Below are 15,933 nucleotides of genomic sequence, written 5' to 3' on the forward strand. Positions count from 1 at the left end.
CTTAAGTGCCCAGTCATACCGATGCAATTTCAGGTGTGATTTGGGAATTGAAATCGCACCTGAAATCGCATCTAATGTGAATGTCAGTGTCTTAACATTTGCGATTTGCGGCAGCGCGATTTCTAAAGTAGTTCTTGCATTACTTTTTCTGCAGTTTTGGGGTCACATGCCAACCTTAGATTGTATGCCCCTTGAGGGTTAGGGACTGACAAGAATGACATGAATGTACAATATATATGTAAAGCGCAGCATAAATTGATGCAGCTATATAAGTACCTGAAATAAATAAATAAGTTGCATCCCATGTTTCCCAATGGGTATCATTCATATCTGTGCAACTTCAAAGTAGTTCCTGCACTACTTTGGTCCGACTTGAGGGCCATAGACTTCAATGTAAACTCTCCAAAGTCTCATGAAAATCGCACCTGAATGTTGTACATGCAAATTGTGTGTGACTTTGTACAGCACAAACAATCGTGCTTGGTCAAAGCAAAGTCACACAAAATTTGCACGTATCCAAAGTCACATCAATGTCACACCAAACTCGCATCAAAGTCACGTAAAACTCACATCGAGTCGCACTGTAATGTTGCAGTGAAAATCATATGATTTTGAAGTCACATAAGTGTGAATGGACCCTTAGGGCTTATTGCCAGTGACAGTTTTGCAGTGTATTTTACAAATTATCTACTGCAGCAAACTGCAGGAATAGTGGAAACACATTTTTCCCGAGCCCACCATGGAGCTGTGATGAAAAATTACAGTGCAGCATGTTCCAACAGACAAAAATACAATGTTTCTAAAAAGAAGGCTACCTGGCTATGTTGAAGCTTTGTGCAAAAACTGAGATGCATGTTAAAATAAATATCAATGTGTTCCAGGGCTCATATGTTGGAGCCTACCATTGTATTTGAGCTCATATGTTGGAGAACACTGTTGTATTTGAGCTCATATGTTGGAGCACACCATTGTATTTGAGCTCATATGTTGGAGCACACCGTTGTATTTGAGCTCATATGTTGGAGCACACCGTTGTATTTGAGCTCATGTTGGAGCACGCCATTGTATTTGAGCTCATATGTTGAAGCACACCATGGTATTTGTGCTCATACGTTGGAGCAAAACATTGTATTTGAGCTCATATGTTGGCACACACCATTGTATTTGAGCTCATATGTTGGAGCACACCGTTGTATTTGAGCTCATATGTTGGAGCCCACCGTTGTATTTGAGCTCATATGTTGGAGCACACTGTTGTATTTGGGCTCATATGTTGGAGCACACCTTTGTATTCGACCTCATATGTTGGAGCACACCGTTGTATCTGAGCTCATATGTTGGAGCACAACATTGTATTTGGGCTCATATGTTGGAGCACACCTTTGTATTTGAGCTCATATGTTGGAGCACACCGTTGTATCTGAGCTCATATGTTGGAGCACAACGTTGTATTTGAGCTCATATCTTGGAGCACACCGTTATATTTGAGCTCATATGTTGGAACACACCATTGTATTTGAGCTCATATGTTGGACCACACCATTGTACTTGAGCTCATATGTTGGAGCACACTGTTGTATTTGAGCTCATATGTTGGAACACACCGTTGTATTTGAGCTCATATGTTGGAGCACACCGTTGTATTTGAGCTCATATGTTGGAGCACACCGTTGTATTTGAGCTCATATGTTGGAGCACACCGTTGTATTTGAGCTCATGTTGGAGCACGCCATTGCATTTGAGCTCATATGTTGGAGCACACCATTGTATTTGAGCTCATATGTTGGAGCACGCCATTGCATTTGAGCTCATATGTTGGAGCACACCGTTGTATTTGAGCTCATATGTTGGAACACACCGTTGTATTTGAGCTCATATGTTAGAGCACGCCATTGCATTTGAGCTCATATGTTGGAGCACGACATTGCATTTGAGCTCATATGTTGGAACACACCGTTGTATTTGACAAGAATCTTTGTTCTTGGTTTCCTTTGATGCTGCAGGCAGCCATCTTTCAGCAATGATCCAGCTGTGAAGTACCTACCTGCAGCATGGCCATATAGTTACACTATTCTCCACTATTACCTACTCTACATCCCGGTAAGGTTTGTAGGGACAAACTGCTTATACAGCTGACAATGGGTATGGCCTGATTAATAAGGAAGACTGTCATTCTAAAGGAAGAGGATGCAATTGCACCAGTTTGATCCACTCTATATTTTACATGAACAAAAACACTCATTATTGCACATGAAGTTATAAAATCTCATACTATTCCTTTTGTTCAGTTATTTGGCTTAATGTGATATTAAACCATTTTTTAAACAATTTAGGCAGCTGAATTATTCACTTACTGAATATGCAGTTTCTTTATCTTTTAATCCTTGCCTATGTTCCTGTTTAAAGCGACATTAAACCTTCATTTTTTTTTTCTAAAATAACAAACATGTTATACTTACCTGCTCTGTGCAATGCTGTTGCACAGAGAAGCCCGGATGCCCCTCTTCTGGGGTCCTCCGATGGCGCGGCAGGCTCCTCATCTTCAGTGGGTGACCCAATGGAAAGCCACGTTCCATGTGGACACCCGTGCGGGCTCGCTCCAGAGCCACCCTGTCTGCGTCCATTGGCATAGACCGACCTGGCCCATCTCTCCCCACTCGCTGGCTTGGCACAACATTTGATTGACAGCAGCAGGAGCCAAGGGAGGAGGGAGAGAGTGGTGAGAGCCACTGCTCTTGTGCATATCGCTGGACTGGATAGGGCTCAGGTAAGTATAAGGGGGGCTGGGGAGCATCCTGTAGCACAGAAGGTTTTTCACTTTAATGCATAGATTGTATTAGGGTGAAAAACCTTAAAGTGTTACTAAACCCACAACAGTAAAATCAGTCTGTATATGCAGTAAATCATGCTTGTTATATTCACTGTGGAACCTAAGCGGTTAATCCTCCTTGTAAACAAAACAGTTCTCCTTCCAGTAAGCTTGTGCACACTGCTTTGGATGGCTCTGCACAGCCATCCAAAGCAGTGTGCTTACAGTGAAGCACACGGACACAGCCCACAGTAAAACAGCACACAGCACACAATTAACCCTTTGATCGCCTTTCATGTTAACCCCTTCCTGCCAAGTGCCATTAATACAGTGTCAGTGCTTTTTTTTTAGCATTGATCACTGTATTGGTGTCATTGGGGATATCAGTGACACCAAGTCAGTTCCCCCCAATTTCAAAATGCCCGCCGCAGTTTTGTGGTCCTGCTATAATTCACTGATTACTATTACTAGCAAAAATAAAAAAAAAATCCCAGTATATATTCCGCCATTTGTAAACGCTATAACTCACGTAAACCAATTAATTTACATGTATTGGGATTTTTTTTTAGCAAAGACATGTAGCAGAATACATTGTGGCCAAATGTATGATGAAATTTGAATTTTGGAATTAAATTTTATTACTGGACTTGTTTAATAGCAAAAAGTCAAAAATATAGGTTTTTTTTTCAAAATTGTCAGTCTTTTTTTTTTATAGCACAAAAAATAGAAAACACAGAGGCGATTAAATACCACAAAAGAAAGTTTAATTCGTGGGAAAAAAAGGAAGTAGATTTCATTTGTGTACAGTGTTGCATGACCGTGCAAGTTAAAGTAACGCAGAGTCGTAATGCAAAAGATAGCCTGGTCAGGAACGGGAATAAATCCTCAGGGAGGCAAGTGGTTAAAGCAGAACTTTACCCACTTTACCCATTTTTCATGTTCCACTCTTCTGTCTCCTGCCCACTCCCCCTCGCAAATTATCAAAAAAACATTTAGAAAACAAAACTTTTTTAAAGTTATTTATTTTATTTCATTTTTTTTTTACACAGCCTAGTTTTAACCTAGGGCAGTCCCCCCTGGTGTGTATGAGCTGCATCTCGCAAACTGCTTCCCGGTATGTGTGATGTACCATCCCAGGAACTGTTTGCGAGATGCCACGAATGTGCATACACACCATGGGAGTATGCCAAAATGGATTAGATGCATGCACAGACTATAGATCTGGCAAAGACTCACGGTATGTCTATGCATGCGTTGGATCCAAGTTGATGATGGCGTCGCAGAAAAAGAAGCAAACTGAGAGCTTTTGCTTCAGCAAGGCAACACTGGACTCCATGGTATGGTAAGTATGCAGTTCTTAATTTTAAGATAAATGTTAGGGATCTTTTTTGGAAGGGGGGGTTGTCAGTGTAGCTCCTTTTAAAGGTAAAAAACACTGAGGGTTTAATGCCATTTTAAGGAACATCCGATAGCAAGGTGCATGGGGCTACTATTCAGAATAAATGTCACCACATTGCATCAGCACAGATATCGTCTTACCTCAATGCAATAATGTGAATATGCCCTCAAACAGTATATAACAGAGGTAATCTCAGACCAGGATTACATGTTCTCCTTGTATAGAAAAGTATGGGTTGCCTACTGACATCAGGAGATCCACAGAGGGAAAAGATCGATGTAAGTATAGTGTGCTAATGTTTTTAATTTAGAGATTCAACTGAATAATAGAATTTCAGGATGCCAGTTCTCTTCTCAATAAAGAAGGAAGAATAGAGATCATTTTTTTGCCGAAGCAAGTACCAAGTGCCAAACATGGGGCTTTTTTTCTAAGAGAATAGGTGTTGGAACTCACCCTTTCCAAGTCATCCCTTGTCTCTACCCCCCCCCCCCACCCACCTCTGAGCACCATTCCTTCATTCCATCTCCTACTCACATCCCAGTACCACCCCTTTTAAAGAATACCAAACCAAGTAGCCTTATGTAGTGCCAAGTAATTTGCATGGAATTTAATGGTGGCACCACAAAATGCTTCTTGGTTCTGTATTCTCTAAAAGTGGTGGTACTGGGATGTGGGTAGGGGGTAGAATGAAGGAATGGTGCTCAGAGGTGGGTGGAGGGGTAGAGACAAGGGGTGAAGAAAAGCAGTAAAATAGATCTCCGGCAGCCCGCAACAATAGACCCCACCAGTGATAATAGATTCCTCCTAGCAACAATGGACTGCCTGTAACAAAATACCGCCCAGCAACAATATTATTATTATTATTATTATACAGGATTTATATAGCGCCAACCAGGGGTGGACTGACAACTCATGGGGCCCCCGGACAATAGGGTATCATGGGGCCCCTGTGTCCTTGCCCAAACTCAAAAAAGCCTATGAAAAGGGTACCAGGGGCATCTCATGGGGCCCCCTACTGACCCCGGGCCGTCGGGCAGTGCCCGAGCTTCCAAATGGTCAGTCCGCCCCTGGCGCCAACAGTTTACTCAGCGCTTTACAATATAAACAATAGACCTCCAGCAGCAACAACAGATCTCCCCACAGCCAGTATCAGTAGACCCTCCAGCAGCCAGCAACAGTAGACCCTGCCCTCAAAGTAGATCCTTCCCAGTAACAATTGGCCCCCCAGCAATGTAAGACCCACCCCAGCAACAATAGATTCCCCACCAGCACAAAAAACCTCCACAGAAACAATAGACCTCCCTGCAAAAATAGATTCCCTCCAGAAACAACATATCCCCCAGCAGCCAGCATCGATAGGCCATCCAGAACACCCCAGTACTCCTTGCCATTACATATATTCAGTGCTGGAGGTGCTGCAACTGTGTTCCCCTATGTTCTCTCTGAAAAAAAGCCCTGGTTAAACATATCTGTAATTCACAATGTTGGGCTTTAGATCCATGCATGTTTGCTATAGCAATGTTATGGTTGCAGTAAAGCCACACACCTGCTTTGTAACTGGGCTCCCTAGTGAAAGAATAATTTCCATTTTACAGGCTAACACAGTCATTGATGCAACACTCTGTGGAAGTACGTAAAGAAAAGGCCAGAATGCCTCAAAATCCTGCACTACATTATTTATTTATTTCAGGTACTTATATAGTGCCACCAATTTATGCAGTTCTTTACATATACAGTGGGGATCGAAAGTTTGGGCACCCCAGCTAAAAATTTGTATTAATGTGCGTAAAGAAGCCAAGGAAAGATGGAAAAATCTCCAAAAGGCATCAAATTACAGATTAGACATTCTTATAACATGTCAACAAAAGTTAGATTTTATTTCAATCATTTACACTTTCAAAATAACAGAAAACAAAAAAATGGCGTCTGCAAAAGTTTGGGCACCCTGCAGAATTTATAGCATGCACTGCCCCCTTTGCCAAGCTGAGACCTGCCAGTGTCATGGATTGTTCTCAATCATTATCTGGGAAGACCAGGTAATGTCAATCTTAAAGGTTTTAAATGCCCAGACTCATCTGACCTTGCCCCAACAATCAGCACCATGGGTTCTTCTAAGCAGTTGTCTAGAAAACTGAAACTGAAAATAGTTGACGCTCACAAAGCTGGAGAAGGCTATAAGAAAGCAAAGCGTTTTCAGATGTCAATATCCTCTGTTCGGAATGTAATTAAGAAATGGCAGTCATCAGGAACAGTGGAAGTTAAAGCAAGATCTGGAAGACCAAGAAAAATATCAGACAGAACAGCTCGCAGGATTGTGAGAAAAACAATTCAAAACCCACGTTTGACTGCACGATCCCTCCAGAAAGATCTGGCAGACACTGGAGTTGTGGTACACTATTCCACTATAAAGAGATACTTGTACAAATATGGTCTTCATGGAAGAGTCATCAGAAGAAAACCTCTTCTACGTCCTCACCACAAAAATCATCGTTTGAACTTTGCAAATGAACATATAGACAAGCCTGATGCATTTTGGAAACAAGTTCTGTGGACAGATGAGGTTAAAATTTAACTTTTTGGCCGGAATGAGCAAAGGTACGTTTGGAGAAGAAGGGGCACAGAATTTAATGAAAAGAACCTCTGTCCAACTGTTAAGCATGGGGTTAGATCAATCATGCTTTGGGGTTGTGTTGCAGCCAGTGGCACCGGGAACATCTCATGAATAGAAGGAAAAATGGATTCAATAAAATTTCAGCAAATTTTGGATGGTAACTTGATGCCATCTGTGAAAAAGCTGAAGTTAAAGAGAGGATGGCTTCTACAAATGGATAATGAACCTAAACACACCTCGAAATCCACGGGGGATTACATCAAGAGGCGTAAACTAAAGGTTTTGCCATGGCCTTCACAATCTCCTGACCTCAACATAATTGAAAATCTATGGATAGACCTTAAAAGAGCAGTGCGTGACAGACAGCCCAGAAATCTCAAAGAACTGGAAGACTTTTGTAAGGAAGAATGGGCAAAGATACCTCAAACAAGAATTGAAAGACTCTTGGCTGGCTACAAAAAGCGTTTACAAGCTGTGATACTTGACAAAGGGGGCAGTACAAGATATTAACTCTGCAGGGTGCCCAAACTTTTGCAGACGCCATTTTTTTGTTTTCTGTTATTTTGAAAGTGTAAATGATGGAAATAAAATCTAACTTTTGTTGACATATTATAAGAATGTCTAATCTGTAATTTGATGCCTTTTGGAGATTTTTCCATCTTTCCTTGGCTTCTTTATGCACAATAATACAAATTTTTAGCTGGGGTGCCCAAACTTTCGATCCCCACTGTATATGTATTGTACATTCACATCAGTCCCTAACCCTCAAGGGGTGTACAATCTAAGGTCCCTAACTCACATTCACATACTAGGGCCAATTTAGACAGGAGCCAATAAACCTACCAGCATGTCTTTGAAGAGTGGGAGGAAACCCATGTAGGCACAGGGAGAACATGCAAACTCCAGGTAGGAGGTGCCGTGGCTGGGATTCAAACCAACGACCCTAGTACTGCCAGGTGGAAGTGCTAACCATTTAGCCATTGTGCTGCACATTATATTTAATTAGCCAATAAATGGTAGCTCCTGAACTACATTTCTACAGAGAAAATTAAACTATCACTTCTAATCTATTTTTACTTTTCACTTATTTAGCTTGATCATTTCCAAATGGTATTAATTTCTTCAGATCTGTTACAGAGAAACTTTATACATACCTGCCCCCCAAGAGCTTACAATGTTATGTAGCTTATATAGCTTTTTTTATAAAGAATGATTTTGAGTTATTTTGAACCTTGGAACTGCTTGTTGAGATAACACTGGGAGTTTTCGCCTTGTTGGAATACACCAGTCGGCCTTAACTTTATGACAACCCACTTAATATTAGGTAGGTCTCCCTTTTGCCCCCAAAACAGCTCTGACCCATCGAGGCATGGGCGCCACAAGACCTATGAAGGTATGCTGTGGTATCTGGCAGCCATCCACCAGTAGCTAAAACTTTAAGTCCTGTAAGTTGCAAGGTGGGGCCTCCATGGATTGGCCTTGTTTTTCTAACACATCCCAAAGATGCTCGATTGGATTGAGAACTGGAGAATTTGGAGGTCAAGTCAACACCTCAAGCTTGTTGTGTTCCCCAAACCATTCTTGAAGATTTTTCAGCATGGCATGGTGCGCTATCCTGCTGAAAGATGCCATTGCCATCAAGGAATATTATTTGATGAAGGGATGTACTTTGGTTGGCAACAATATTTAGGTGGTATGTGTTATGTAACATCCACATGAATAGCAGAATCCAAGGTTTCCCAGCAGAACATTCTTCCTGGTATCATGTCTTCCCCAGGTAAACGACACCCATGCACCCGGCCAGCCACATGATGTAAAAGAAAACATAATTTATTAGACCAAGCCACCTTCTTCAATTGCTCTGTGGCCCAGTTCTGATACTCACATGCCTATTGTAGGCACTTTTAGCTGTGGACATGGGTCAGCATGGACACCCTGACCGCTCTGCAGCTAAGCAGTCCCATAAGCAACAATCTGTGATGCCCCTTTGTTGCTGCTTAGAGCACATTAACTTCATGGACATATCTTGCTGCCTAATGCATCCCACAGACTTTCGGATACCATTGTTACAAGATAATGAGTGTTTTTCACTTAAAGTGATATTAAAGGCATTTTTTTTTAAATAACAAAAATGTCATACATACCTGTTCTGTGCAGTGATTTTGCATAGAGCAGCCCTGATCCACCTTTTCTTGGGTCCCCCACCAGAGTTCCTGGCCCCTCCCTCCTGCCTAGTGCCCCCAGAGCAAGCAGCTTGCTATGGGGGGCACTCAAGCAGGCTTGCTCTAAAGCAACTGCTTCGCATGTGTATTCACACAGAGCTGTGGCTCAGCCCCATCTCCTCTCTCTCTACATTGGCTCACTGGCTGTAATTGACAGCAGTGGAAGCCAATGGCTCCTGCTGCTGTCTCAGCCAAAGAGGAGGGAGAGTCCCTGGAGAACCAAGGCTCTTGTGCACATCCTTGGATCACAGACTCAGGTAAGTATTAGGGGGGTCTGGGGGGGGGGGGCTTCTGTACATGGAAGTTTTTTTACCTTTATGCATAGAATGCATGAAGTTAAAAAAAATGTTCAGCCTTTATAACCACTTTAACCGGTCAGTGGTCATAAAGTTATGGCTGATCAATGTACAGTATATCTGTGCCAGCAAGTACCAATAATTTATTTTTCAATGAAATGTGCATGTGTGACACACTCACCCACTGGGTGAGCCAGGTAGAACATAATAGAGGGCCCTGGCAGTACACACATAACAGATCTAATTTTGAGTAGAAGCCAAATCATCTCTCATAACTTTACCACTTGGAAAAGCTCTCTTATAGAATCCACCTACCTGCTTCATCTGTTGTTAAAAGTTATATGGCATATATTTAGGAGAATCATGAACTAATGAACAATAGGCTCTTCTGATTTAAGTATAATTGCCACTCATCCCTTAAAAGTGCATAAGCATTTTCTGATAGGTATTATCAATTGCTGGTGATATCATGGAAGCATCAATGGTGGGAATTGGAGCTGTGGGAGACTAGAATGTGCCTCTGCCAGGTTTACTTTATTAATATTTTAAATAATAAACAGGAAGTCATACAAAACCCCACATTTATCATTGCATTGTCATTACTGTAAAAACATTCAATTTATTTCAACATTTACTGATTGGTATGGTACCTCTGTATCCACATAAACAAAACCGTGTTCACATATGTTGTCTGCATCAATGTGTGTTTGCATTTGCTTTTTGACTATTGTCTTCTCGCCCCCAGCAGGAGCCGAGGAATCCGCACTCACCTGAGCTGTCTGTCACAAAAGTCTGATTCGCTCAGTGACTTCTCCACTCTTCAGTATGACGCCAAGCACAATCAAGCCCTTAAGTAAGTTGCCACATCCATACACACTTGTATTTCTGTGCTTTGCAGATGGAGTGTAGCATGTTGGGTTTCCATAGTTATCAAATAATTTCATTGTCTGACTACAGGTGCTGGCCTGTAACCAGCTCTTGTTCTGTTGAGTAGGGAAGTCAAGGGGTCATGAAATTGGCCAAAATCCTCATTTCCAGGGCGTAACATCAATGATGAATAAGAACATAGTTGACGGAAGGGATTGAGTGCAGTCAATCTTCATAGGAATCAATGCCAAAATATTTGTAAAAACAATGATTCAGGAGTACATTTTTAAAGTGAATGGTACCAGTGAATGTACAGGTAGCTGTCTTATAAATATGCTAACTGAGTCATAGATCTAACAACTGTGGGAAATTCAGATTTTAGGAAAACAATGGCAAATGTGCTGTGATGAGACTAACCTTTCCAGCCAAAGGATTTTAAAAATGCAGTAAATCTTCAATCAAGTCATAGACGAATTAGGGAATGGTTAGCAAATTGATCATTTGCCATTGTATAGTATATTCCTTAAAGCTAGTTAAAGTGGTTGTAAAGGATGAATGTTCTATGCATGAAGGTAAAAAGCCTTCTGTGTGCAGCAGTGCCCCCAGCCCCCTCAGTACTTACTTGAGTCTCATCGCGACCCAGCGATGTGAATAACAGCCTCGGCTGTCCCGAGTCTCTGCCTCCTCATTGGCTGGGACAGCAAGTGGGAACCATTGGCTCCCACTGCTGTCAATCACAGCCAGTCAGCCAATGAGGAAATAGAGGGTTGGGGCCAAGGTGTGGCTCCGTGTGTGACTGGACACAGAGCAGCGGGTGCACCGATAGCAAGCTGCTTGCTGTGGGTGCACCCGACAGAAAGCAGGATCCAGGAGAGCCTGCGGGGGACCCGAGAAGAGGAGGATGCAGGCTGCTCTGTGCAAAACCACTGCACACAGTAGTTAAGTATAGACATGTTTGTTATTTTGCAAAGAACAAAAAAAAAAGAATCTTTAGAATCGCTTTAAATTATAATTGTATCCCTAGTCTGAGGGTGTATTGGGTTTTTTTTTATTAAGACTGGAGAATGCAGCTCTCCATAGAAACCAATCAACTTCCAGGTTTTATTGCCAAAGCTTAACTTAACCTGATGTTAGAAATTGATTGGTCACCATGCACAGCTGCACCAGGTTTTGAGTACACTAGTTTTGATAAATTTTCCCCATAATGTCAGGTTCCTGTATCCAGGGGCGGACTGACCATTTGGAAATTCGGGCACTGCCCGAGGGCCCGGGGTCAGTAGGGGGTCCCATGAGATGCTCCTGGTACCTTTTTCATAGGCTTTTTTGAGTTTGGGCAAGGACACAGGGGCCCCATGATCCCCTATTGCCCGGGGGCCCCATGAGTTGTCAGTCCGCCCCTGCCTGTATCATTAAAGTATTATTGAAGTTTAAAGTATAGCTACAGGCAGAATATTTTTTTTTTTAGTTGCAATAGACTGGTGAGGGGATAAAACCACTGTCAGGTTGCTGTCTGGGTCCTCTTTAGCGAGATTCACCCTCTAATTGTCCTGATCACCAATGCCAACAGAACTGGGCTGTAGGCAAGATAGCACCTTTGCCCCCACCTTGTATCCCCCACATACCTTGAATTGACATTGATAAGGATTGCAGTAGGCACAGAGAAGCAGCACCATTTGCATTGTCTGGACTGGCTTGCCCCATTAGACACCAATTGCCTATAGGTTCATCTTCCTTTGTAAAGTGATGGTTGCACAACTTTCACCAATTGCATTATCCTCTTGTTCACTACAGAAGCATGAAGGTTACTGCTAGGCTATCCTGACCCTAGGATCTTGCCTAGGTTGTCTTGTGACTAACACCCCGGTCACATCAAGCCCGACTTTGAAATCGTACGACTTACAGTGAAGTTGCACAATTTCAAAGTCGAGGGACATGCCGATTTCAAGTGTGATTTGTAAGACATCTGACACAGATGTCTATGCAAATCGCACCAAAAGTAGTACATGTACTGCTTTAGAAATTGGTGACCAAGTCTGACCAAGTCTGAACCGCATTGGTTTGACCGCTGTAATTATGGACAATAGGGTGCGACTTAGCATACAATTTGCAAGTCACATGGCATGCAAATCGCTTGCCAAGTCACACCCAGTGCGACCGTGGTGTAAGGTATTTAAAGAAAACCTCCTGTGAGAACATGTGAAGACTGCCATTGCTCACCCCCATTCCCAAAAACACTAGCTCCATGGATGTCATTCTGATCCAGTGGACAGGGACACTTACTTGTTTCTGACTTTTCTTGATTTTCATGCTTATTTTGGGTCATTGAAAGTATTGGTAGTGGAGACAGTCAAGAAATTAACATTGTCTAAGAGAGGTCAGCTACAGCAACCTTCATCTCTCAGTAGAGGTTTCCTGTAAGTCCCTATGTCTTTCCATAGTCTATTTGTTGGGTACCAGATATTGCTCAGTTTAAACATTATACAATCCAGTAGTGTAGAAAATCTACTGAATATCACTGAGTCCATGGTCCCTGGAGCTACAAGAGGGCCCTGATTCAAGAATTGCTGCCTTATGCTTACTCACTAGAGATTCAGCAAGAGGCAGATGGGCACCATGCTTTATATAATGTAGAAAAATTAGACAAATGACTCAACAGCAATGATATGCAATGGGATTTCACTTTTCATCAGTTCAATGAAAATGATTACTGGTTAGTTGCTTTGTGCATTCCTCATTGAAAATTACCCATCCAAAAATACAGAGGGAGATAAGCAAAAATTAAGCAGCATTAGTGAGATATGAAATGGTGGTAAGACTTTGCATAGGGCACTAATGTACAGCAATATAGTCTGCTCATATTTGTTACTAAGGTTTCCATTGCAATTCACAAATTTCCAAACATGCTATCTCATACTAGGAAAATGACCTAATTCTTACAATGAAATACTTAATTATGGATCATTATTGAATAGAGGATTTTGCAAAATAGAGAGCTACAGTTAAGCTTTAATAATATTTCATTCTATTTAAAAGCCACAGGCCTAATGGATAATATGTATCATCTAGAAAATACATGATTATATTCCATTTATATTCTTTTATAAAAAAAAACATTTTTTTAAAAGGTTCAGATGCATTGCCTGATCAGAAATATTGTTGTAACCTGTATAATTGGGCTGAGTCTACACAAGCTGACATTGTTGGGTGGAATGGTGTGTACACACTCTGATTTGAAAAAGTTTTGCATGTTTGCATTGGCCCAACTGTTAAAGAGATTTTCCAGTGACTGTACAAGTTAGCATGAAAAAAAAAATCCTGAGCAACAGCAAAATATATATATATATATATATATATATATACACTATATTGCCAAAAGTATTAAAGTCGTAGAATTCGCCAAATGTCTGCAGAGTCAGTAGCTAACGACCTCCAAACTTTGTGTGGTCTTACAACAACAGTGCGTAGAGAGCTTCATGGAATGGATTTCCATGGCCGGGCAGCTGCATCCAAGCCTTACATCACCAAGTGCAATGCAATGCGTCGGATGCTGTGGTGTAAAGCACGCCACCACTGGACTCTAGAGCAGTGGAGACGTGTTCTCTAGAGTGACGAATCACGCTTCTGTGTCTGGCAATACAATGGATGTGTCTGGATTTGGTGGTTGCTAGGAAAACGATACTTGCCTGACTGCATTGTGCGAAGTGTAAAGTTTGGTGAAGGGGGATTATGGTGTGGGGTTGTTTTTCAGAGGCTGGGCTTGGCCCCATAGCTCCAGTGAAGGGAACTCTTAAGGCGTCAGCATGCCAAGACATTTTGGACAATTGCATGCTCCCAACTTTGTGGGAACAGTTTGGGGATGGCCTCTTCCTGTTCCAACATGACTGCGCACCAGTACACAAAGCAAGGTCCACAAAGACATGGTGAGCGAGTTTGGGGTGGAGGAACTTGACTGGCCTGTGCAGAGTCCTGACCTCAACCCAATAGAACACCTTTTGGATGAATTAGAGCGGAGACGGTGAGCTAGGCCTTTTTGTCCGACATCAGTGCCTGACCTCACAAATGAGCTTCTGGAAGAACTGGCAAACATTCCCATAGACACACTCCTAAACCTTGTGGACAGCCTTCCCAGAAGAGTTGAAGCTGTTATTGTTGCAAAGGGTTGACCAAATCTTATATATTCCACACGTTGCATTCAGAATCAGAGGCAAACAGTCATTGAGCTTGCTTTTGTGATTTTATTAAGGGGTTAATAACTTGGATAGGGCTCAGGGGTGTATGGGATGCCCAAGGGAACTGCAAATGTGAGCACAAACTCCTTAGCAACTATGTATAGATATGGACAAAATAGTCTCTCCTCCGAGAGCATTCCAGCTCTCTGGTGTACCTCCTCAGACCGCAGATGATTCCTCCTCTTCACCCAGCTGCCTGAGAGTATACCCTGAAGTTGCCAACTTGAAACAGTCCCATACTAGGAGCTAGCTGGGTTCTCCACCTGACCGCCCTCTTCCCTTATCCAGCCCAGGGGGTGTAGGATTACTCACTCCTTCAAGCTTAGTGGCTGCCTCCAGACCTGACACTGGGCTGTCTCCTTTCCTTCTCCACAGGCTGTGCTCTCTCTGGAAATGTTGAGGCAGAGATATACACCTTTCCAGCACCCTGCCCTTAGGTGAGCCCCTTCCCTGGGCCCCCTCCCTAGCTCCACACTCCAACCTCTCACTCCATCTTCCACCCGACACTATTCCTGCCACTCTGTGATTCTTAAGGGTAGCCTTGTTTACCATGCCCAGCCTCCTGCCAGGGGATTGGCCAAGGTCCCTCAGGTATGCAGATTCAAGCTTCCTCCCCTCTTCCAAAAAGCTCTCAGGTTTCCGGAGAGGAGGGAGGGCTCCAGAAGCTCTGATTTTAGACTCTCCCTAACCCAGCAATGGGCAAACTACGGCCCGGCGGACCTTTTAATCCGGCCCGCGGAGCATGATAAAAAAAAAAACAGCCAGGGCAGGCAAACATTGGCTGTCAGGATGTGTGTAGGCGGGGCAGCGTGACGAACGTGAGGGGAGCTAGGCTCCTCTCACAGTCCGCCATGAAGACCGGAACGGCGCGGGAACACGGCGAGAGGAACGCGCTGAGCAAAGGTAAGTAAATTGACACAGGGGGGACTTGGCTTACTACTTGGGGGGGAATAGTACTATGGGGGATGAAATACTATATGAGGGATGAATTAATATGGGGGATGAATTAATATGGGGAATGAATTACTATAGGGGGGATGAATTACTATAGGGGAGATGAATTACTATGGGGGATGAATTACTATGGGGGATGAATTACTATATGGGGGATTAATTACTATGCTTACTATGGGGGAATATTACTATACTTACTATGGATGGCATGGTAGTGGCTGGGCCGCACAGCAGCTAGTGGGGGGCATAAAAGTTTTGTAAAATAACTCTTTTTATGCTTTTCTACCTTAAATTAATCTAAACATTTAATGTTACAAATTTTAATTTAATTTATATTAATTCACACATACACATCATTCATCTACTCTTGGTCCGGCCCCCGGGTCCAATATATGAACCCATTGCGGCCTTCAAGTCAAAAAGTTTGCCCACTCCTGCCCTAGCCTGTCCTGAGGTAACCTCTCTACCTCACTCCCAGGTTGACTCATCCTAGGCTGCTACTCAGCCTCTGACTAAAAAAACAACAACAAAACCTATCTAGGTAAA

At 42.7% G+C, this 15,933-nt stretch overlaps 1 protein-coding gene across 2 annotated transcripts in view; it reads left to right on the forward strand.

The window, feature by feature from the left end:
- RGS8 (regulator of G protein signaling 8) overlaps window positions 1-15,933 on the forward strand; it is an 81,127-nt gene that overhangs the window by 28,843 nt on the left and 36,351 nt on the right. Inside the window, exon 2 of one of the 2 annotated variants that reach the window (XM_089683992.1) lies at window positions 10,083-10,190. In XM_089683992.1, coding sequence (XP_089540118.1) covers window positions 10,083-10,190 — 108 coding nt within the window. The remainder of the gene's footprint in view (window positions 1-10,082; window positions 10,191-15,933) is intronic. The other variant, XM_089683993.1, reaches the window with a different exon arrangement.

Source organism: Staurois parvus, unplaced genomic scaffold (assembly GCF_062004578.1).
Source record: "Staurois parvus isolate SC_StPar_1 unplaced genomic scaffold, SC_StPar_1.0 ptg000332l, whole genome shotgun sequence".
NCBI lineage: Eukaryota > Metazoa > Chordata > Amphibia > Anura > Ranidae > Staurois > Staurois parvus.